The 24,304-nt window shown below is 38.3% G+C and overlaps 2 protein-coding genes across 2 annotated transcripts; both read left to right on the top strand.

Moving 5' to 3' along the window:
* LOC119788060 (collagenase 3-like) lies at positions 1 to 2,794 on the top strand. The gene is made up of 10 exons (XM_038292186.1): positions 1 to 152; positions 314 to 561; positions 648 to 796; positions 899 to 1,027; positions 1,117 to 1,278; positions 1,379 to 1,502; positions 1,615 to 1,748; positions 1,841 to 2,000; positions 2,152 to 2,255; positions 2,356 to 2,794. Exons 1-10 carry the CDS (start codon positions 54 to 56, stop codon positions 2,463 to 2,465), a joined length of 1,419 nt encoding a protein of 472 aa, XP_038148114.1. The 5' UTR covers positions 1 to 53; the 3' UTR covers positions 2,466 to 2,794.
* Positions 2,795 to 16,709: 13,915 nt separating this feature from the next.
* LOC119788057 (collagenase 3-like) lies at positions 16,710 to 20,664 on the top strand. Its single transcript, XM_038292181.1, has 10 exons — positions 16,710 to 16,855; positions 16,943 to 17,190; positions 17,270 to 17,418; positions 17,917 to 18,045; positions 18,134 to 18,295; positions 18,445 to 18,571; positions 18,649 to 18,782; positions 18,863 to 19,028; positions 19,113 to 19,210; positions 20,068 to 20,664. Exons 1-10 carry the CDS (start codon positions 16,757 to 16,759, stop codon positions 20,175 to 20,177), a joined length of 1,422 nt encoding a protein of 473 aa, XP_038148109.1. The 5' UTR covers positions 16,710 to 16,756; the 3' UTR covers positions 20,178 to 20,664.
* The last annotated feature ends 3,640 nt before the right edge of the window (positions 20,665 to 24,304 follow it).

The raw sequence follows: 24,304 nt of genomic DNA on the forward strand, positions 1-24,304 counted from the left end.
TATATAACAGCTCCCTCCAGGTGGGAGACACAAGTTGAGTTCAAGAAGGAAACATGAAGACATTTACGCTCAGTTTTCTCCTAAGCCTTTCAGCTGCGGCATTCTGCATGCCGCTGTCGCAGCCTTCAGTGCAAGATGAACAGTTTGCTGAGGTATGTACCATTGGTTAATCCGTTATATCTATAGCATATAAGACATATATACTCTTTTAATTCTGCATATATTGCTTTTCTAACCCACTGAAAGACAGAGGCTTCTCTTTGTTGTCAGACTTGTACATTTTCTGGGAGATAACCCTGTTTTTCTCTTCCAGTACTACCTGAAAAATTTTTTCAATCTGACGGAGGAAAGTGGCCCGACACTGAGAAGAGGAATCAGCTCAGCAGTTAAGAAGCTGATGGAGATGCAGAGATTCTTCGGCCTTCAGATCACAGGGAACCTGGATGCTGACACCTTGGCTGTGATGAAAAAGCCTCGCTGTGGTGTTCCAGATGTAGACGTCTCTCAATACTCCACTTTTGGAAACAATCTGAAATGGGATAAAAATGACCTCACATACAGGTGAGAGACTGTGAGACCAGCTGTTTTAGGAAAGTTTACAGACCCGGTATGTTATTAAATGGGAAATGTTTCACTCTTTTCTGCAGGATAGAGAACTACACACCCGACATGACTCAATCCGAGGTGGATGATTCCATGGAGAAAGCTCTTCAGGTTTGGGCTAAAGTCACTCCCCTCAGATTTACAAGAATTTACAGTGGCGTAGCGGACATCATGATTTCCTTCGGTCGCGGTTGTAAGTATCATTCTTTTTTCATGCTTGTAGTACTGGCACTTCTTGAAATGTTACTGCTGATTTGATTGTTTGAACTTACATGAAATGTGTTCGTTTAAACAGCACATGGGGATTTTTACCCCTTTGATGGCCCTGACGGCACGCTTGCCCATGCCTTTGCTCCTTCTCCTGGAATTGGAGGAGATGCCCACTTTGACGATGATGAGACCTTCACTTTCCGCTCCAACAAAGGTGAGTTTCTTCTTTGCACAGTTAGCAATCACTTTGTCGGCATGATTCAGCAAAGACGAGGTGTAACTCACCGTTGTTTCCCGCTTTAGGCTATGTCCTCTTCCTGGTCGCTGCCCATGAGTTCGGCCACTCTCTGGGCTTGTCCCACTCTCAGGATCCTGGTGCTCTCATGTACCCTGTGTACTCATACCAGAACCCAGACACCTTCATTCTGCCCAGGGATGATGTCAAAGGCATCCAGTCCCTTTATGGTTAGTACCAAAAAACCCTGTTTAAACAAATTAGTGCTAGTTTTGGAGAAACTCTCTTTCATTGATTCCTGGTACTCAGCTGTCATAACCTATTTTGCAGGTGCAAATGAGGATCCAGTCCCCCCTGGACCAACTGCTCCAACCACACCTGATTCATGTGATTCCACAATGGTCTTGGATGCTGTTGCTTCACTACGAGGAGAGATGCTCTTCTTTAAGAACAAGTAAGATAGAAACCTAAAACTAACTAAAATCTGGAGCCAACTAAGAGAGTTTTATGCATAGCGGTTTCTCCCAGATAGATCTACTTTAAGTTTTCTATATTTCTCTACTCAGGTTCTTCTGGCGTATCTACCCTCAGAGTTACACACCACAGCAAACTCTCATAGCAAACTTCTGGCCCGATGCCCCTCCCAGTGTTGATGCTGCTTATGAGAGTCAGCTGTCGGACAGAGTCTTTCTCTTTAAAGGTATTGATGATTTATGTACATGTTAAGGTGTGGGATCTATGTACATTGCCCAAACGGCTTCCTTGTCTCATTTCCTAACTTTTTCTTGACAGGTGAAAAAGTCTGGGCTTTCAGTGGCTATGATCTCGTACAGGGCTATCCCAAATCGATTTCTAGCTTTGGTTTGCCCAAATCAGTAAACAAAGTTGATGCCGCCCTCTACGACCCAGAGACTGGCAAGACTCTCTTCTTTGTTGACAGCAATTACTACAGGTGTGTTCAAGAAGGGCTTCAATTATTGTGAATTTCTAGTACAATCCCACAGGGGGTTGGGAGTTTATTCTGTTTTTTGATGCCACTTTCCTCCAGCAAGCTGTTTCTATCCCTTTATGATTAGAGATACTTATGTTGTCCTTCTTTTCAGCTATGATGAGACTATGAAGAAAATGGACAATGGATTCCCAAAAAGAGTTGATGAGACCTTCTCTGGGATGAGCAGCAAGGTGACAGCCGCTTTACTGCACAGAGGTGAGTAGCTTAGGAAAGCACATGTATAATAAAATGAGTGAATGGCTGCAGTGATTCTGTCCGGTCAGATCCAAGCATTAAATGTGTTTCTGTTCTGCAGGTTTTACTTACCTCTACAGTGGTCCCTACATGTACGAGTTCAGCTCCAGGACTGGGAGAATGTTACGTTTGCTGAGAAACAGTTACTTTCTGCCCTGCACCAACTATTAGAAAATGAAGGTTTAAAATGTCCAAAACTCCCCTGCTAATTTATGATAAGACTTATTTGTGCCCTGTTATCCGGTTTTATGTAAAGAAGTGTTTTTTTTAAATCAAAGATATTTATGATGCCTAAATGTATTATTTTATATTCTAAAATATGTTTTGCATAATATATTTTTATTGTGTAATTTTATATATTTATGTTTTTCTTACTGCCTGCTTTTGTATTTTGAGAACAGTGTTGGACATTGTTACTATTTTTCTTTGTGCAATTTTCAGAACTTTACACTGTACCGAAGAAAGATAACAAGCATAATGAAAATAAAATATAAAAAAAATAAATAATTGTTTTGGGTGTGTTTATATAAAAACATAACTGGAATCCAATTACCTTTTCAGCCCTAAGACATCTGAAATAATAAGAACCAACCATCTCCATTGTGTTTCTAAATTACTTTTGTTTTTTTGTTTTTCTGTTTGTTTTTAAAGATTAAAATATGCTGATGGATTTGCAATGCATATAGAGGACCTAGGTTGGGGACGGTGACATTTTTTTTCTATTGTCCCTCAAATAGCATTAGCTTCAAGGCCTTCTTTGGAGACAAAGACAGTTCTACAAAATATTTTGAGTGTTTTTCTAACTTCTATTTACTATTCAATACTTAACGCTTCTTTAGTGTAAAGATAGTAACTAACATGTTTTTCAGCACTGTATTATATTCCCACTGAGGAGCATACTTTTCAACATACTCTTATTGATGAGAGAAACTCAAAAGGTTGTGTCTAAGGGAAGTGCTGCACTTTATATCTTTATTCCACATGCATGTCGTTGTCCAAATGTAAACATGCCAAACCATTACCGATGCATTCCTCACCCTAACATGATTGACACCTTAGGGAGTTATTACAAAGGGGCGGACCTGTTTTTCTGGTGGCGTGGTGACCTAGTGGTTGGGGCATTGCTTCCGGGTCCCAGAGGTTCTGAGTTCAAGCCCCACTCCCACAAACTGACCACTCTGGGTCCCCGAGCAAAGCCCCTTAACCCCACACTGCTCCCTGGCGCCGCACAACGGCAGCCCACTGCTACCCAAGGGGATGGGTTAAATGCAGAGAGTGACTTTCGTTGCTTTGTACTTGTAACAATGTAATGACAATAAAGTTGAATTATATTCTATTCTAGAAAAGAGGGGGGTATGGTCTGGAGGGAAGGTTTCAGGCTTCTTCTCTCACAGTCCAAAACTACTTACCGTCAGCACCAAAAAGAATACTCCAAATCACAGCTTTATAGTGGGAAAACTGAAGCCATTTTCATTGGAAATTTGATCTTTCTCTATTACCAACATCACTTTACAGAGACAATTCAACCAGATCATCCATTCATATAGGTTAAAAGTTTTCTATCTGAGGAAAGCCAGTTGATTGCATCGATTCATTGACTCTTCAGCAATTCCTCACACCAAGCATGCTTGTTGTGATAGTGGAGAGGAAAATTCCCCTTTAATAGGAAGAAACCTACAGCAGACACTGCATGAAAAGTGAGATTTTCGTCCCCGTAAACCCCCGTAAACTCCCGCAGATCTCCCTGATTTTCGTCAGTTTCCGACAATTTGCAACCCGCGCTTGTCCGCGTTTGTCGTGCCACAAATTGTCGGAAACGGACTCTGACGTATGTGGAGAGCGATCAGCTGTACTAATGGCCCTAATTAGCATATGAATGCAGCAAACCCGCGCGGCTGGCCAGGTCTGGCTTGAATAACCTTCTCAGTATTGGCTGAAACCACTATTCTCAAACAAGTGATATCGCTCGTGATTGGCAGCAAAACCACACGTGGCCACGCCAGGCTTTAATTTTCTTACTGAGTATTGGATGGAACCACTTCTTTTTAAACAAGTAAAGTCGCTCGTGATTGGTCGGCATATATATATATTTACATATAAATTTACATATATATATATTTATGAATATATATTTATTTATTCATATATTTATTCATTCATATGCTGTGTATTTATGGTATCCTACACTACTACACAATTATTAGGCTACCATCAAGGACATGAATTAATTTATACAGGAAATGAACATTTGCCAGGAAGCTGTTTATGCAAAGAAAGAGCTTTATTAAAACACACACAACTATATACAACGCGTATCCAAACACATGCGTATCTAAAAATTACAAGTCCGTGAACTTGTAAGTTGGGTTCCTCGGGGTTGGAGGTAACTGGCAGCATTCCCTCCGAGGCAGGTCTGATGTGCAGACGCCTACTGTGCGTGGCCCTGTACTTCGGCATCGCTTCTAACCGGGACCGCAGCTTAACACAGAGTTCAGTGAGATCCGGCCTACGAAATGGTGGCGACCTTACAATCCATCCAGAGACACCGCCAACGACGCCATCTTCTTCGTCTGACATGAGGCCGACGGTGGCGGACCTCCAGAGTTCCACTTCCTCATCTGCTAGCACACTCTGCCTCGCTTTCAGCAGCTGAAAAAAAAACAATGAATCAGCGCACTGCGTATGGACACAACACATCTATCAACGCACCTGAAAAATAGTCAGCAAATAAAGTCTTACCCTCTTTCTTCTGGCCCGACTCCGAGCAGATTGCTTGGCAGCCTCCGCACGCAACGTGTTGGCTGGCTGCGTATATCTGAAGCTCCTGCGTACCGTCTGAAAATACGTCTTACAGGCAGCTGGTAAACAATTAAATGAGAGTGGTATGAATAAAAAAATCAAACGCAAGTCACAGTAACAAGGAAGGAGAAAACATTAAAACAAGTCACTTACACACAATGTCGTCTTTATCAACATCGTGCAAATCTGGACTTGCTGATATGGCTCCGAGCAAATAGGAGGTCACCGCCTCATTGTGAGGCGACAGTAGTCTGTGAAAACAAAATGTAAAGCTATGATCAGTATCCATTCGTATCCGTTTCCTTTTACCGCAGAATAAAAGCATATTCTTTAAATCTTACCCTTGCTCCGGTTCATAGCGCCTGCAATTAGTCTCCGAGTTGTGAAGACGGCGTACTGCTTCCTGTAAATCACAAAAAATGCACTTTAATAAAGCTTGTTCTTGCAAGGCTACTATTAGCCGTAGCTTTAGGCCAGGCTGTTATTAGCCGTAGCTTTAGGCTAGGCTGCTATTAGCCGTAGCTTTAGGCTAGGCTGCTATTAGCCGTAGCTTAGGCTAGGCTGCTTTTAGCTTAGCAGGCAGTAATCGAACATATATTTACCGCTAGCTTCTCTTCTTTGAGTTCGTCTTGTTCGATGCAGAGTCGCCATCGCGTCCAAGAGGAGTTTTACCCCGAAATCCCACATACTCCGCTCCAGACCGCCTCCACAAAGACAAGCATACATTCTTCTTGTTCTTCTTGTTCTTGTTCTTCTTCTTCTTCTTCTTCTTCTTCTTCTTCTTCTTCTTCTTCTTCTTCTTCTTCTTCTTCTTCTTCTTCTTCTTCTTCTTCTTCTTCTTCTTCTTCTGTTGTTTTATGGCGGATTGGCAGGCCAACATAAAAGGTGCATTTCCGCCACCTACTGATCTGGAGTGTGGAGTGCACAATTTTGGAAGACTGCGCTATACCCCAAAAAAAAAAAGAATCCTATAACTAAATCCTATTAAATGTTCCTGTATCTTTTAGATATTTGAATAATATTTCATTAACTCTTGTTTGTCTTATCTCGTTTCCTAACAGTGCTTTTATTGAATTCCCATTAATCCCTATTTTTCTCAACTCTTGTATGAACTTCATTCTCTCCCTTACATACGCAGTACACTCAAAAATAATATGTTGTACTGTTTCTGGATCTCCGCATTTGTCACAATTTCCTGTTTCATGTTTCCCTATTTTAAAAAAGACTGTAGTTTAATGCTGTGTGACCTATTCTTAGCCTTGAAATAATTATATCTTTTTTCCTATTTCCATATCTTTTCCTCTCCTTTCCAATAAACTTTTGAATCTGATACAAATGTCTTCCTTTTGACTCATTATTCCATATCGTTTGCCATTTCTTTCGAGTTTCAATTGTAATCAATGTTTTCATTTCTGATTAACTTAAAAATACATTAATTTCTATTTGCTGATGATTTAATGCTTTCTTTGCTAGCTAGGATTTTGTTTTTTATTTGAAAAGCATATTGCATACATCCTCCGCTGTAGAAAGCATGCGTGAGATGAAATAATTAAAAATTCATTCATTTTTTTTTTTAAATCAAGGCCTTAATTGGCACTAAAATTATTTAAATATGTTTATCGAAGTATTTATAATTCTTTAATAAAAAATGCTTATAAAATCAATTTCGTCAGATATATTATATCGCTCCAGGCGGAGAAAAAGCTAGAGGATATATATATACGTATATATGTGTGTGTGTGTGTGTGTTTACATACATACAGGAGTCATGGAACTCTGCTTACAGCTCCTTCATATTTCATGTACACTAATAACTTGTGTACATGGTTCTTGTTGATGGCATTTAAATAATTTCTAATAGCATTAAAATAGCATTAAATTAGAGTCACTCATTCCTGTATGAACACTGTGAGCGCTTAATTTAATATGACATATTAAAAAAATCCCACCATCATCCAGCATATGTTCAGTTTCTGCCCAAATATATATATATATATTTGTAGATTTTTGTAACGGGGATAAGGATAATTCAAAACTGCTTTTTTTTAATGAACTTGTTCTCTACTCCAAAACTCAGCATGTCTTTTCATTCCTGTAATAAGAAGTTTCTTTTGAATGGATTTGATTAAAGTTTAAGTCCCTCGGTATAAAATAAATATTTTGATGGAGATGAGAAATCTGCTTCCTCGTTGGTGAATAACCAATAGTTTGGATCCAATCATTTAAATAAACGGTCTTAGTTTTTTTTTTATATATATAAGAATTGTGCTATAATTTCGAGTCACCGATCTGTTGCTGCTATATTTTAATTTGACGAACCGGAATTTGTCGATGTTCTTTTTCCTGTTTGGTGCGATTGCAATTGCGGATCTTGACCTGGCCGGACCTTATGACCACAGTGTACCAATCTTCTGATGGCTACTTCCAGCAGGATAATGCGCCATGTTATAAAGTGAATCATCTCAGACTCATTTCTTGAAACTTTTCCACTTAAGTAATTGTGAATTGAGCATATTGACAGACAACATTTTATTTTTTATCTTAAATGCAATTTTTTTTTTTTATAATTACTGCTCTAAGGGTATCTATCAAAGGTTTGCGTGTACAAAAACGTGAGCTATTTCACTGCGCACGCTAAAAAATTTACAAACTGATCTATCAACAGCGTGCTAAAATGATTTGGTCTTTAAAACGTGCTAAATAGCTCCTCTTATCCATTTAGTACTTTTTCTGCAATGAATATGCAATATGGGGCGTTTATACGCAAAAGTGCGTCTTGTGGGAGGAGAACATATAAATATATTAATTTAGCACTAGCAAAGGGATTTATTAAACCTGAAAGCAATTTTGCTAACGTATCTGACTCTATATTTAACACGTTTCAAAAGAAGGTGCAAATGGTCTGTATGCGTAATTGCGCACACATGGCAGCGGTTATTGTCGCAAGAAGGAGACATCGAAATGAAGCAAGGAGACGCAGAGAACACATTTTTTCACTCCGTGTGAATATTTTTGGAATGAACGAGGAAACGATCATCAAAACATATCGTTTATCCAGCATTGCCATTTTGGAGCTGTTGGGGGAACTCCGAATGGATTTGGAGCCAGCCACAAGGAGGACCCACGCAATACCAGATATCACAAAACTCCTTGCAACATTGCACTTTTTTGCATCTGGGATCTGGGATCTCCCAATCTCGTTTTTCAGAAGTGCTGTCCGACGTTTTAAATGCCATGTCGCCCTGACGCCCTAACGGAGAACCCCGACCTCATCCTTGCGCCTGTGGAGCAACATGCGGGGATGCGTTTTTTTTTTTTTACTGCAGCGAAGTAGAAATTCAGCCACATACCACCTTAGGGAATAAAGGTTGCCAAAGTGTGTATATATATATATATATATATATATATATATATATATATATATATATATATATATATATATATATATTTTTTTTTTTTTTTTTTTTTTTTTGGAGGGGGTGGGGGTGTCACTGTAAGATTAAAATTTCTTAATGCACTAGTTTGCACAAACAACAAACTACTTTGCCGCAAACCACAAAACGCGCAAAACAATCATTTAAATAGGGCGTCTCCAACAGTTTTGCACCTGCCACCAGTTACGCAATCGCTCTTGTTAAATCACCCGCAAACCATGGTTCAGCCCCTCGCGCAAAATTCCAGTTTGCGAGCGCAAATTACTGCACGCAAAATTGGATCTTGATAAATCCGGCCCTAAATGTATTGCTCTGTCAGCTAAAGATCTGTTTTGGTCTCTATACTTTAATTAAATAAATCAATTCAAGCTAAAATGTAAGAGTCTATACTGAGCCTGATCTCTTTGTATCAGAGATTTTCTTACCCAGAAAGATGTCACTTGGGGTAAAACCCCCCCTGCAACCCTGATTTGCATTTGTATAGCTCACAGCATGTTCATTTACATGTTAAAGCCTCCCCTAGAATTCCATGGGGGGGAGGCATGGGGGGAACACTGCCTAAGAAAGTCCACGTCAATTTCTGACAATTTACGGGAGTTTTCGGCGAAGCCTGCAAATTGCCGTAAACTGCCGCTAACCTGAAGTTCCACGACAATCTACAGTGCCGCATATTGACGAAAATCCCACTTTTCACGCAGTGAGAACCAGAACCAGGCTCAGTGTGAGCGGGCATGCTCCTGCTGCGGATCCTGTTCTGGGCCCTCATGTGGCCCCTGCTGAAGCCCCAAAAAAGCACCCCGAAAACAAAGTTTTGCATAACTTGCATTAATTGGGTATTCCAAAAAGCAAAAAATGTTTTTAAAAAAGACAAAAAACACTGGACTTTGTTTTCCAAGTTTGAAGACGTTTCACTTCCCATCCAGGGAGCTTTTTCAATTCAAAATTTTTGGATAAGCGTTGAGTTCCAAGCTGTATAGAGTAGCCCAACAAAGCCTTGTTATGGCTTAGAAAACATGCAAATTGAATAAAAAAAAGTCCACCCATTAGTAATGGGGGGTCGTTGAGGTCTCTGATAGGCTGCAGTACCCGATACTGGCCTATTCCTCTGAAGAGGGAGTCATTAGAGGGATTGTTGGTCTGGCTGAAGTGAACATGCAAGATGTTTTGGTCCCCTGCAGGGCAATAGGGGTTGAGATTATAGCGGGAAGGAATAAACTCTATTTCTGCATTGTTGTTTTTTTAGAGCCGTGAGCTGAGTACACCCCCTCTGTTCAAGGTTGTTTTTTTCTCTCTTAACATAAATGGCTTCTTTAGATAGAGCCTACAGAATAATACTTTTCTCTTACTTTATATATATATATATATATATATATATATATATATATATATATATATATATATATATATATATATATATATATATATATATATATATATATATATATATAAATAATACTACACTGTATCACTAAATCTGAATAAATAGATAAGGTATTCATCCGTAATGCTTCATAAAGAAAGCTTTTTTAGCAAATAAAAACTCCTGTGTTGTAATATCTAGCATTTGCAAATGTTTCTAAGTTAGCACACAATTAACTTTGTCAAAACCTAAAAACTTGAATTACAGGGAACTGATTCATTAAAACACATCACTACGATTGACCCCCCCCCCACCCCCATGCACACACACACACCAAGCAGACCTTTTCCTGCTTTATGCGCCACATGAACCAAAAGCACTGCTACAGAGACCTTCTTTAGAGTTCTCAAACTGAGGTCAGTCTGAGTGCTGCCTTTTGTCTCTAGTAATTTGACACATAACCACACCTGGAAAGGAGACTTAAGAAATCATAAGGGTTAGGAGTAGGAGGTCAGAATTTCACTTAAAATTCTTATGATTGCTTAGATTTCGATCAGCGACATGGGCGTAGGTTTGCATAGGGACCATAGGGACATGTCCCTACCAAAATTTTGGACGGACCTATTTGTCCCTACCAATAATTGGATGTGAACAACATGTTTATAATTTACTATACAGCAGCCGCTACTTTTCCTCTCGCAGCTTCTCTGCCTGGTAGCTGCAGCTGCCTGCTCTTTCCTGTCCCTTTCACATAGCAGCGCATCAACTGTGCTGCGCGGTTTAACTCTCTGATTATTCTGCCTTAAGTTCCGCCTTATCTCTTTCTGTTTGCGTGTTTTCTAGTCTGTATGTGAGCGCGCGCGGGTGCTTGGAGCGCGAAAAAAAAAGACGCTAAAATAAATTAATATTGGGCTACGAAACTAGTCCAAATAAAAAAAAAAAAATTATCTATGCTAAAACAGGCGAAAGCTTCTGACTGGAGTTCTGTAAAGACGCAGGAGAGAGTTTTATTGATTTGTGGAACTTGAGAAATGTAAGTTAACAATGTTAGGATTTCTTTTATTTTATTTTTTAATCAGATAGCCAAAGGCTCCCTAAAGAAGATCTTTTATTAAATGAAACCAGGTGAAACAGAAACGTTTAAACGTTTCCTTTGGAGGAGTTCTGGATGGAGAATATTGACAAGACAAAAACAATTTTTTTTTACTTCTTACATGCTAATACTTTTTTTACAATCTTGGTATAATTCCTATAATTCCAGTGGGTCGCTCTGTCGGCTAAAGGCACATTTTAGTGGCCCTATACTCCAGTTAACGATTAATCAATTACTAAATTAGTTCACGATTATTTAAATAATTTGTTAATATGATTGTTTCAGCCATAGATAAAATACATTTAATTAGCTACACAGAGTAACTACAGCCCAGATGTACAACTTCTAATATTATTTTAAATGCTCAGTGTCAGTTCCTCTTATAGTTCCAGTGCACATGTAAATAGGCTACATTTATTTTCCGTCCCTTGAATGTATTATTTTGCATGATCCAGAGAGAGCATATTAGATAAAAAAAAATAAGAGTGGGTTTTACCTCTGCACAATTCTATATCTTCAGAAGAAAACACAGGATAAATCCACATATTATAGACTATATTTGGTTAAACAGACACTGTCTTAGTAGCAGGTAAATTCAAATGCAATCCTTTTCAAAGTGGAAAAAGTCCTAATTCCACATTCATCAGAGCCAGTGATGCTTTAAATATTGATAAACAGCATCTAGTGCATGTAGTGCTTATAAGATTTGTATTAATGTAGCAAGAAATGCTGCTGTTCTCTTTTAACAAAATGAGCCCTGAAGCTTACATTAAGCATAAAAATGAGCATGCATATTTTTGCAAAGGACCAATGAAACTGAAGAATAGTGTCCCTACCAAAGTTGAAATCAAACCTACGCCCTTGATCAGCGATATCTTATATCACTGGTCTGCAGGGTTTCTGGGGGTCTTAATAAAGTTTTGATGATGTGAGCTTAAACTTTGCAGTTTGGTTAGGTCACCTTAAGGCACTAAACTCATCTGTTCTGTTCTTGGAGATGGTGGAGCAAGTTACATTTAACTTGTGGGATGTTTACCTAGAATTGATCTCAAAATAAATCAGTAAAGAGTGGCCCTGACAGGATATGTTATTTTTGCCAAACATAGTCATCAGGAAACACTTGAACTGAATTGGATGACATCAGAAATATAATAAAAAAAAAAATCTGAAACTGCAAACAGACCAAAATAAAGTGATATGATAAAAATTTTTGCAAATTTTACAGTCTAAATGAAAGTTTAAAAACCAAAACGTAACAGAAAACATGTAGAATACATGATCAGGATAAATATTTAATCCTGCACTTGTCTGCATGTGAGGAACTTGGGGAGAAAAAAAACATAAGATTTTTGAAATTTTGTTTGATTCTGATGCATTAATGTGTTTCTGTGCTTGGTTACTTCTTTAGGACTTTTCCTATTTAATCCCCTACTTTTATAAAACTGGTAGTTCATGTTGCCTAAAATAAACAAGTTTAGGTTACGGGTTGAATAACACTGTTCAAATAAAAGGAAGTTGATTCAATGTTGATTTTTTTTTTTTTTTTCACAAAACTTGACAGATTAAGTAATAATTCATTTTTGCAGATATTGAGGTCGATTTTGTAAAAGGGAATCCCCAGAAGTGCAATGCTTATGGACCCACAGTGAAGATATACTACAAACAACAAAATGCAGTAACATTAGATTAGATTCAACTTTATAGTCATTACACAGGTACAGGTACAAGGCAACGAAATGCAGTTTAGGTCTAACCAGAAGTGCAATAGCAGCAAGTGCAGGATAAATAATGGTTCTATAAATACAGGACATGGGTTTCTACTGAATGAGTATAGAGATGAATACCATTGTAAATAATGAATATAATATATAGATCACTAGTGTTATGAACTGAATTTACAGCTGGATATGTACCGAATATAATATACAGGTGGATATTACTATAAAAAGGGTTTTTACTGTTATGTACAATACATTGTACATCAATAGCAGAATCAAAAAGAAAGCAGAAATTACAGCAATAACCACAACAAGAAACAGAAAAACAAAGCAACAAACAGGACAGAAAACAAAAACCCACCCACAACCCAGATCACACAAAACAGGATCTTATTACAGATGGAGCCTGATAAATTCATCCATCCAGATATACACACACTAACATTCAAATTCGGATTTAGATCATTGTTATTTAAGATTTTTTAGGTTGCATGTTAGGCCAGACCAACATGTGACCAGAATCAGGGTTTTTAAGCATATGTGTGGAAATACGTTTATATTGACAAGCTTTTTGAATATATATAGAGAGTGTGATTCTTTTATAGAACTATCAATCTCAGTCCAGATCTCCGGGTTGCTAAAAGGGGTGCTTATTCTTCTTTGGTCATTGTTGACTACAGGCTAGGAGGATCAGTCATACTTCCAGTAAACACATGATAACATCTGTGGGGATTTTTTCTTTTTTTTAAAGGCAGTCTCTGTTGCACCGGATTCCCCTCAATCTTCCTCAGCTATTCATTTCTGTCTCACAGCCTGTTGATAAACATGTTTGGGAAAATGACAATGTGATGTCTTTACAAAAAAAAACATATTTCCAAAGAGCATCAAGACACTTTTTACTGTCATCTTTTATAGACAAGATTACATTTTCAATGCATCTAGCTTTTCAACAGTGAAATGAACATTATAATTTATAAAGTGCAGCAGTGATCAGATTGTAAACAGTGTAGGAGAAAAGGAAAACGATTTTAAAGTCAATGTACAAAAGGTAATGATATGGAAAAGTTCAGCGTGAAATAAAAAAAGATGCCATTAAATGAAAATATATGATGTTGTTACTTGAAATATCCCTTAAATCCTGACTAAATGTCACATGTTTACAGTCTCTACATCAGTTGTGAGTCAAAACAGTAAGATTTCATTACAAAATTTTAACAGTGGCAATGAGACTAGGGTCAATCAGTTTGTGTAATAGTAGAGGCTCTCTGGGTCCTTATTGTGTTGAAGAATTATTTCCGTCTGAATCTGATGTCAGCAATTTTAACCACAACATCTGCATGGAAGACAAATTTTTGCTGAGTTTTGTTGCTAAAAAAAGATGAAATCATGACTGATACTGTTCAACATGGAAACTCTCAAAAATGCACATGTGATGAGAGGCACAGCAGGACCATGCAAGTTTATTTGTAGCGTGTTTAAGTAACAACATAAAACAATGCTGTGCATGAACCAAGCATAAGAAAAGAGAAGAAGAAAAGTATGTTGTAGATAACAAAGGCAGTTGGACAATGAATAAAAACCAATGAGTTTCAGAAAATGGTTAAATATAAGAGTTATAAACATCTTTAAACAAGCAGGGATTTAACCTTTTGATGCATGAAATACTAATAGCTTCAGCCAGTATTTTTTCCAAAGTGTTTTTTATTTTCTATAGGGAATAAAAGAAAAAGAGTGGACACATTGGTTTTGTAATTATAAATTACTCAAGAAATGTGGACAGCAAATGTGGGGAGATTTTGTTCTTAATGTTATTATTCTATTCAGTTTATTTCTATGGCTCCAGTTCACATCATGTCATCTCAGGTTTCTTTACAGAGAGAATTCAACCAGATCATCCAGCCAGATTGGTTCAGGGTTTTCTATCTAAGCCTGTATGGCAGCCTTTAAAATCGAACACACCTATTGACTCCTCAGGGATCCTTCACATCAAGCATGCTTGTAGCGACAGTGGAGAGGAAAACTCCCTTTGAGAAGGAAGAAAACCTCCAGCAGAACCAGAACCAGGTTCAGTATGAGCGGCCATCTGCTGAGGCTGACTGGGGTTCAAGAGAGACAGAAGCAGACACAGAAAAAGAAGCAGCAATGAAATACTTTGTGCAATAAAGCAACCCTAATATTAATATATGTTAATACTGTTAGAGTTATAACATAAAAACACAGAAATATACTAGATTTAAAACTAATCTCACTCACCAATCGTCCTCCTGGGCTGTGTGGGTGGCTACTTCATCTAAAGCCTTACAGGAGGAAATTAATGCAGTTGGTCATTGTTAAAGAGGAATCAACGTTATCTCAGATAATCACCGATTGTCGAAGATGTGCATATCACAGGAGCATGAATGTCTGAGATTTACTGTGTTGTTTCAACACAGCATATTTATTATCGTGTTGTTCAATTGGAACTGAGACATTTTACACAACAAAAACAGCATTGCCCAATGGCTACCGTTAGGAAACAGTAACCACAATACAGTCTGAGACAAACACGGTTATATTATGATCTTACGGTATGAGGAAGGCTAAATGTTATTGAGGCAGTGGAAGATTCAAGTAGATGCTAAATCTCCCATAAATATATATATATACATATATATATATATATATATATATATATATATATATATATATATATATATATATATATATATATATATATATATATATATATATATATATATATATATATATATATATATATATATATATATAATGAAACCAGCTGGTTTCCAAAGCTAGGAAGTTTGTATCAATCTGATTGTGATCTGATTCAATTTCCTCTATAAACTGCCTTGAGATGACGTGTGTTGTGAATCGGTGCTTTATAAATAAACTCAATTCAATAGAAACTGAAAATTGCAACTGTATAAGGCCACTTCTCAATGTTTTGCGACTCGCGTTGCAACAGTGGAAAGTAAATGCATCAGGGGATGTGTCTGGACGCTAATGCTAATGCTGTATGTAAGTTTATATCTGAGTGTGTTTGGGTGAACATGTATTTGTCTTGTGGGGAAATTATAAGACCAATCTCCAAAGTGATGACATTGGAACCTTCTGGCTCCTTTTGGGCACCACAGCAGGGCCCCCTAAGGATTATCTTTCTCTAGGATTGGAGGTAAATTGAGTTTAGGTTCGGTTTTATGCCCCAGAAAGAATAGAAAATGAATGACAGTCAATACAAAGTCCCCGTAGGGATAGAATACAACATGTATGTATTTTTTCAGGAAGCAGCAGCGTTTGATGAGTAAAGTCTGCAATCAGAAGGACCATCATGGCGTCATTGTTTAACCTATGGTAAATGTAAAATACCTGGGACATAAGATGCCTTTCGTTTATGGCATGACCCAGCTTGTTCAGATCAGCACTGAAACTGCTTCAGCGTCTTATCGGCAGAGGCAGGAGCCTGGGGGCTGGAGTAAACATTTGAGAGGGAAGATATCTGAATTCCAGACACTGCCCTAGTACCTACACAAATCACATTTGAAAGATCACTGGAAGATCTGTTAACAGCGTCATGAAAAGACAAATACAGACCTTTCTGGTGCCTTTCTGATATGCGTTTAGATAATAGGAATAAGAAAAAACATGTTACAAAATACCTACTGCAAACCTTTTTAAAGGGTGATGGATGGAAGACCAAGCAGAGGTCTATATGATTTAGCATTAGAGAAAATTAGTACGGCCTGAAATATTTTGAGGGATAGAAAACCTTATTTTAAACTAAAATAACATTTAGATTTTACTATGGCTTTAAGTTAATTTGTTGAATATTTACATAAAATATCAATCTTTGCCATGTGACTGTCATGTGTCTACTTATGATGAGATAATTTGTGGTGTGTTTTACTGGAATGGTATTCCTCTCCTTGTATCCATATATGGGAAACTTCCTGTGTCTATGGCTCACTAAGGTGGTTGCTTAACACACCCACTCATTCACCCATCCATCATATATAACAGCTGATTCCATTAGGGATTCATACAAACACAAAGAAGAAAGGATGAGGTCTTCTGGCATCTATATGGTACTCTGCCTTGCAGTCACAGCCGGCTGTGTTCCCGTTTCCAAAATAACAGAGGAAGATGACATTTTTGCAGAGGTTTGGTTCTTACAGATTATCCTGTAAATTCCTTCAATTTTGTTGACACTGTCTCAGTGGTATATATATATATATATCTTTTCACAGATTTACCTGAAGAAATTCTTCAACCTAACAGAGGAGAAAGGTCCGTCCGCCAGGAGAGGAATCAGCCCCATGAGCAAAAAGCTGAGCGAGATGCAAAAGTTCTTTGGTCTCCGGATCACAGGGACACTGGATGCTGACACCCTGGAGGTGATGAAGAAGCCCCGCTGTGGTGTTCCAGATGAAAAAGTTGCACGTTTTTCTACCTTTGGAAACAACTTAAAATGGAATAAAAAAAGCCTCACATACAGGTGAAATATTTTAGACGACTATGAATCATTAAATGTATCATACCCACTCTGGTTTGATGGTTGTTGTTTTTCCAAACAGGATAGTTAACTACACCCCCGACATTCCCAGGGCACAGGTGGACGACTCTATTTCAAGAGCTTTTCAGGTTTGGGCCAGAGTCACCCAGCTTACATTTAGGAGACTTAACAGTGGCACGGCTGACATCATGATCAGCTTTGGTCGCCGGGGTGAGTGGAAACTCTTTTTCTATTTTTTTTTATTTAGCAAAAAACAAGACACATTTGGGCATAAGATGGCATTTTTAGAGGCTTTGTCAAAAGGGCAAAACTACATCTTCAAAACATTTATTAAGGGACTTCTCGTGAACAGGATATGATTTAATTTTCATTATATTTACATTGACATAGTGCCGGGATCTGTTTCTTGAAATCCATCCTGATCTTGAAACTGAAGGCGGTGTTAGAAACAGTTGCAAACGTCAGTCCTTATTGTAAACACAAAACACAAAGAAATGCTCATACCTGTAGGTGGCATTAAGAACTATCTCTTCTAGTTTGTCCTGATTCAAAGGGGCTCCTGTTGACTGAAAATTAAACATTGTAAAAGAAGACAAAAAAAAACTGAATATGATGTTCTAATTTTAAATAAGAAAACCTCTAGGAAGGGGTTTGAAAAGGTTGTACTGATCAAGATCTGCAGACTAATGGGATTTTTTTTGCAAACAGCACATGGTGATTATTACCCCTTTGACGGCCCTGGCAACACGCTTGCCCATGCCTTTGCTCCTTCTTCTGGCATTGGAGGAGATGCCCACTTTGACGATGACGAGAATTTCACATTTCAGTCAAGAAGAGGTAGGTTTACTAACTATTCATTACAGAGAACAGATTTGTTTTCTTCTCAAAAGTCAATAGCTTACATTTTCCCTGTATTCCCATTTAGGCTTCGTCCTCTTCCTGGTTGCAGCCCATGAGTTCGGCCACTCTCTGGGTTTGGCCCACTCTAACGTTCCTGGTGCTCTGATGTACCCTTTGTACTCATACAGAAACCCCGACACCTTTGTTTTGCCGCAAGATGACGTCCGAGGCATCCAGTCGCTTTATGGTTAGTGTTTAACCAAATATTTAAATCACTGCTGAAGGTTAGAATGGTTTAAACTTGTACATGTTTTTCCAAAAGATACACTATATTTACCAAGTCCCAGCAACAACTGACGTGTTAGATTCTATTTCATATAACTTATTTATCTCCAGGACGGAATCGTGAGGATCCTATGATAGATGAACCTAAGCCTCCCATTACTCCTGATATCTGCGACTCGTCTTTGGAACTGGATGCTGTCACCACTATGCAAGGAGAAATGTTTTTCTTCAAGGACGGGTATTGCCCATTTCCCTCAGTAAATCAGTGCATCACTAATATAAATGATATACAGTTAATGCTTCTGCTATTTTCAGGTATGTGTGGCATAACAACTCTCAGAGCAACACACCCCAAAAAAGTCTGATTACAAGCTTCTGGCCCGGAGCCCCAACAAGCATCGATGCTGCTTACGAGAACCCGATGACTGACAGAGTCTTTTTTTTCAAAGGTATTAACCTCCTTTTTGGTTTTATGTGTGTCTTTTATTTTATAAGTAGCCCTTATTTTATGACCATCTTTTGTCTGAAGGTTCTAAAGTATGGGCCTTCTCTGGAAACAAGGCAGTTCAAGGATATCCAAAGTCCCTCTCTGAATTTGGCCTGCCAAGGTTTCTGAGAAAAATAGATGCTGCTCTTCATGACGCTCAGACTGGAAAAACCTTTTTGTTCATTCTGGGGGGGCGCTATTATTTAACGTGAGTAAGAAGTACTCTGAATTCTACTTTTAGCATGGACTACGTCCTGATTTTATCTTTCTAATTAATACCTGTTTGATTCAGTTACGATGAAAACAGGAAGACTGTGGAGTCGTTTTCCTGGGTAAGCCAGACATTTAATGGAATGTCTAACAAGGTGACTGCAGCCGTCCAGAGCAGAGGTAAATGTAGCACTGCCACCAATATCTGAATGAAAAACTTGAAAAATTGCTTTTTTACGCTGTTATCTTGGATATGATTTGAATTACTTTATTTTTGGAGAAGCATCATCAGAAGACGCTGCACTCCATTGGTATAGAAAATGAAAACTCAAGGGACAATGTAACACCAATTTTGCTGTTTTAAATAGTATAAAATAAAAAAATGTGTGGGATTTTTAAAGTTTTGATCACCAGGTGAAGTGTTCGTTTCTGCACCATTCAAAACAGCATATTTTAGAGGCAGCCATATTGATTTTATTTCATGGAGAGGATTCTTGGGGGTAATTTCACCACTTTTGGGTCTTACAGGTATCAGAGATTTAAATTAAACGGAGCATTCTTCTAATCATAAAAATGGATTAGCTGTTCAGCATGGTCTCGTTTGTGGTTAATTTCAAAATAAAGGCATCAATGGACTGTTACACCACTAATAATTAACAGGGAGGTCCACATCCTTGGAGTTGGTTAAGAACAGGAAATGACATTAATTACTGACCTTAATCCATTCCTTCTTGTACATTTGCAGATTCATGTTATGCATAAATCTTCAGTAAACCACAAAAGGTTTCCAAATATCTAAAACTTAGAAATGACTAAGAGGAAGAGTTGATTCATTCTAGTTTTAATTCTGCCATCCAAGCTCTTTTTAATAATCAATCAATAAACCTTATCAATAGCCAAACCTTATCAAAGTTCAACTTTAATTCTGAATATGGAAAAACAAGCAAAATCCAGAACTACAGTTTTCAGGATAAATACGTAGATTTAAGTTTGATTACTGCTTACATGGAATCTAACTACTAGTGCTTGTTTTTCAGGTTCTACTTTCATTTACAGCGGAGACTACATGTACATGTATGACCTAGGGAGTGGACGGTTGTTACGTGTGCTGAAGAACACCTACCTGCTGGGTTGCAATAACATCTGAAGGCATTATTATGATAATCTAATGTACAGCATGTACAGCTGGTGGTTCACATATATAGTTACATCATATTTATTACATTAAATGTTTATATTTAATTAAAACAGAAAATGAAAAGATATTAACTTAATAGATGTTTCTGATAGAAGACCAGTTGGTAATCTTGTGGCCTAATCATTTGGCTCTATAGAAATAACATGACCATGATGGACTAATGATTTTCACCTGCTGTTACAAATCTCCATAATCCAAAGAAATTGCTGCAGTGGTGAGTTTAAGAATATACAATGAGATAAACACCCCAAAGTTAGCTTTAGCGACTCAAAAAGAAATGTACTAGTTTTTGGTTTTGCACACTTAAAATCAAACAAGCCTCTGTAAGAAATATATTCACTATTTACATGTTCTAAATGGTAAAAAACCTGTCATTTATTTGGATATTGGAAGATGTGAAATGTATGAATAAAAGCTGAGATTTTAACTGATCAAATTTTGTTTTATTCATTATTTATTTTCACACACAAAAAAAAACTAAAATTCCTACTAGAAATGGAATATAAATACATTTAACAGAGGATTGTTGGCCTAGTGGTTAAAGCAGTGCGATTGTGCTCTGAGAAGGTTGTAAGTAGCCGGTTCGATGTCAAAGGTCAGAACAGAGAACCAAGGATTCAAGCAGACAGACAGTACGATATTTCACAAAGTGTTTATTTGAAAACGAACAATCTGAAGTAAGCAGCCAAGGCGTCTAAGGCAGGAACTTCTGCAGAAAATAAACACGTGTTAGTGACCACACTAATCTGACGGAGGAAGATTATAAACATTAGAATCACTAACCTGGTCTTAAAGTTCAGTCTCCGCCCAGAGGATGAGGTGGATTCCAGCCGGACAGCTGCCAATGCCTTGAAGACTTAAGAAATGGCAAGAGAAAAGATTCAATCAGACAAAGGAAGCAGGATAATCAGGAGGGCAAAGCCAAAGCTGGTGCTGAAGAGGTTCAGGAGTCTGGGCCAGGAGATCAGAGATCTAAAGAGGTACTAAAGGGAATCCAGGATGGTGTCAGGAAGCAGATCAAGGTTCAGAAAACAGGCAAAATCCAGCAAGAGTCCGAAGACAACTCAGGCAGACAGATCAGAACGGGGACAGGCAGCCTCAGAGGTCCACAGGCAGAACGGGTCAGGATCAGGCAATCTGAAAAACTATCACTCACTAGTAGACTCTCACCAAGGGCTTGAATAATCACACTGATGACTGGAAGCAGGCTTGTCAAATAGAGACTGGAGTAGGTGACACAGATGAGCGGAGATGAGAAACTGGGAAGAGCTAGGCAGGTGAATGGAATGAACAATCAAGTCCTCAGTGGCCAGATCATGAACCTGTATGATTTCCTTTGAAAATTTGCCACTTTGCATTCATTGCATCCAATATAATATAATGAGGTCTCAAGAATCATGTGAAAACAATTTGGTATATATATATATATATATATATATATATATATATATATATATATATATATATATATATATATATATATATATATATATACAGGTGCTGGTCATAAAATTAGAATATCATGAAAAAGTAGATTGATTTCAGTAATTCCATTTAAAAAGTGAAACTTGTATATTATATTCATACATTACATACAAACTCATATATTTCAGATGTTTATTTTGTTTAATTTTGATGATTACAAATGACAACAAATGAAAATCTCAAATTCATCATATCAGAAAATTAGAATATTGTGAAAAGGTTCAAAATTGATGGCCCCTGGTGCCACACTCTAATCAGCTAATTAACTCAAACCACCTGCAAAAGCCTTTAAATGGTCTTTCAGTCTAGTTCTATAGGCTACACAATCATGGGGAAGACTGCTGACTTGACAGTTGTCCAAAAGACGACCATCGACACCTTGCACAAGGAGGGCAAGACACAAAAGGTCATCGCTAAAGAGGCTGGCTGTTCACAGAGCTCAGTGTCCAAGCACATTAATAGAGAGGCGAAGGGAAGGAAAAGATGTGGTCGAAAAAAGTGTACAAGCAAGAGAGATAACCGCACCCTGGAGAGGATTGTGAAACAAAACCCATTCAAAAATGTGGGGGAGATTCACAAAGAGTGGACTGCAGCTGGAGTGAGTGCTTCAAGAACCACCACACACAGACGTATGAAAGACATGGGTTTCTGCTGTCGCATTCCTTGTGTCAAGCCACTCTTGAACCACAGACAGCGTCAGAAGCGTCTTGCCTGGGCTAAAGAGAAACAGGACTGGACTGCTGGTGAGTGGTCCAAAGTCATGTTCTCTGATGAAAGTAAATTTTGCATTTCCTTTGGAAATCAAGGTCCCAGAGTCTGGAGGAAAAGAAGAGAGGCACTTCATCCACGTTGCTTGAAGTCCAGTGTAAAGTTTCCACAGTCAGTGATGGTTTGGGGTGCCATGTCATCTGCTGGTGTTGGTCCATTGTGTTTTCTGAGGTCCAGGGTCAACGCAGCCACATACCAGGAAGTTTTAGAGCACTTCATGCTTCCTGCAGCTGACCAACTTTTTGGAGATGCAGATTTCATTTTCCAACAGGACTTGGCACCTGCACACAGTGCCAAAGCTACCAGTACCTGGTTGAAGGACCATGGTATCCCTGTTCTTAATTGGCCAGCAAACTCTCCTGACCTTAACCCCATAGAAAATCTATGGGGTATTGTGAAGAAGAAGATGCAATACACCAGACCCAACAATTCAGAAGAGCTAAAAGCCACTATTAGAGCAACCTGGGCTATCATAACACCTGAGCAGTGCCACAGACTGATCGACTCCATGCCACGCCGCATTGCTGCAGTAATACAGGCCAAAGGAGGCCCAACTAAATACTGAGTGCTGTACATGCTCATACTTTTCATGTTCATACTTTTCAGTTGGCCAACATTTCTATAAATCCTTTGTTTTTATTGGTCTTCAGTAATATTCTAATTTTCTGATATGATGAATTTGAGATTTTCATTTGTTGTCATTTGTAATCATCAAAATTAAACAAAATAAACATCTGAAATATATGAGTTTGTATGTAATGTATGAATATAATATACAAGTTTCACTTTTTAAATGGAATTACTGAAATCAATCTACTTTTTCATGATATTCTAATTTTATGACCAGCACCTGTATATATATATATATATATATATATATATATATATATATATATATATATATATATATATATATATATATATATATATATATATATATATATATATATACATATATATCTATAAGGAAATTAAATTTCATCTTATGTCTTCTATTTTCTATGAATGCACATTTAAAACACTACTTTATGGAATTTGAATAAATACCAAATACCAATAAAATCTTTCTCACCAGTTTGTTCAGTCTCGTTCTGTTCCCTCTCCGCTGCCAGGGGCCCAGCAGACAACAGCTTAGAGGAGGTCTGACGCCACCACAGAGTCATAGAAGGTTTATAGCAGGGGCCTGCTCACTCCAAAGGACCTCAGCCTCATCAGAAGGTGGAGGAGGCTTTGGCTTTCCACAGTTTCTATGTCCTGCCCAGACATACTCCAGTTCGTTCCCCACACAGCCTACAATGGTCGAGTCATCAGACAACTTTTGGGGGTGGCAGCTGTCCGTGCTGTAGGTGAAGTCTGAGTTGTGAAGGGTGAAGAGGGACAGAGACAGCAGTGGCCTGGGGGGGCCCGGTACTGCAGACTGTCACCTCTGACTGACAGCCATGCAGCCGCATGTGCTGAGAGCGTTCGTTGAGGTAGTTGATGGTCCAGGCAGCAAGACGTTTGTCCACTTCAGCGTCATTCAGCTTCCCCCGCAGCACCTCTGATCTGATGGTGTTGAAAGCGCTGGAAAAGTCAAAGAACATGACTCTCCCTGTGCTCCCAGTGGTCTACAGGTGAGTGAGTGCCCACTGCAGCAGGTAGATGATGGTATCCTACAGTCCAATGTCCTTTCTGTGCCAACTGTACCTCTATTTTCCTCCCATAGTCCTTCTTTGCTGCCCTGATCCTACATTGGAGCTCTTGCTGAACTCTACGCTGATCTTCCCTGTCTCCTGAGTTGACAGACCTTATTTTCTGGTTCAAGATAACTTTCAGCTCAGGAG

Source organism: Cyprinodon tularosa, unplaced genomic scaffold (assembly GCF_016077235.1).
Source record: "Cyprinodon tularosa strain WSP-4 unplaced genomic scaffold, ASM1607723v1 ctg31, whole genome shotgun sequence".
NCBI classification, from domain to species: Eukaryota; Metazoa; Chordata; class Actinopteri; order Cyprinodontiformes; family Cyprinodontidae; genus Cyprinodon; species Cyprinodon tularosa.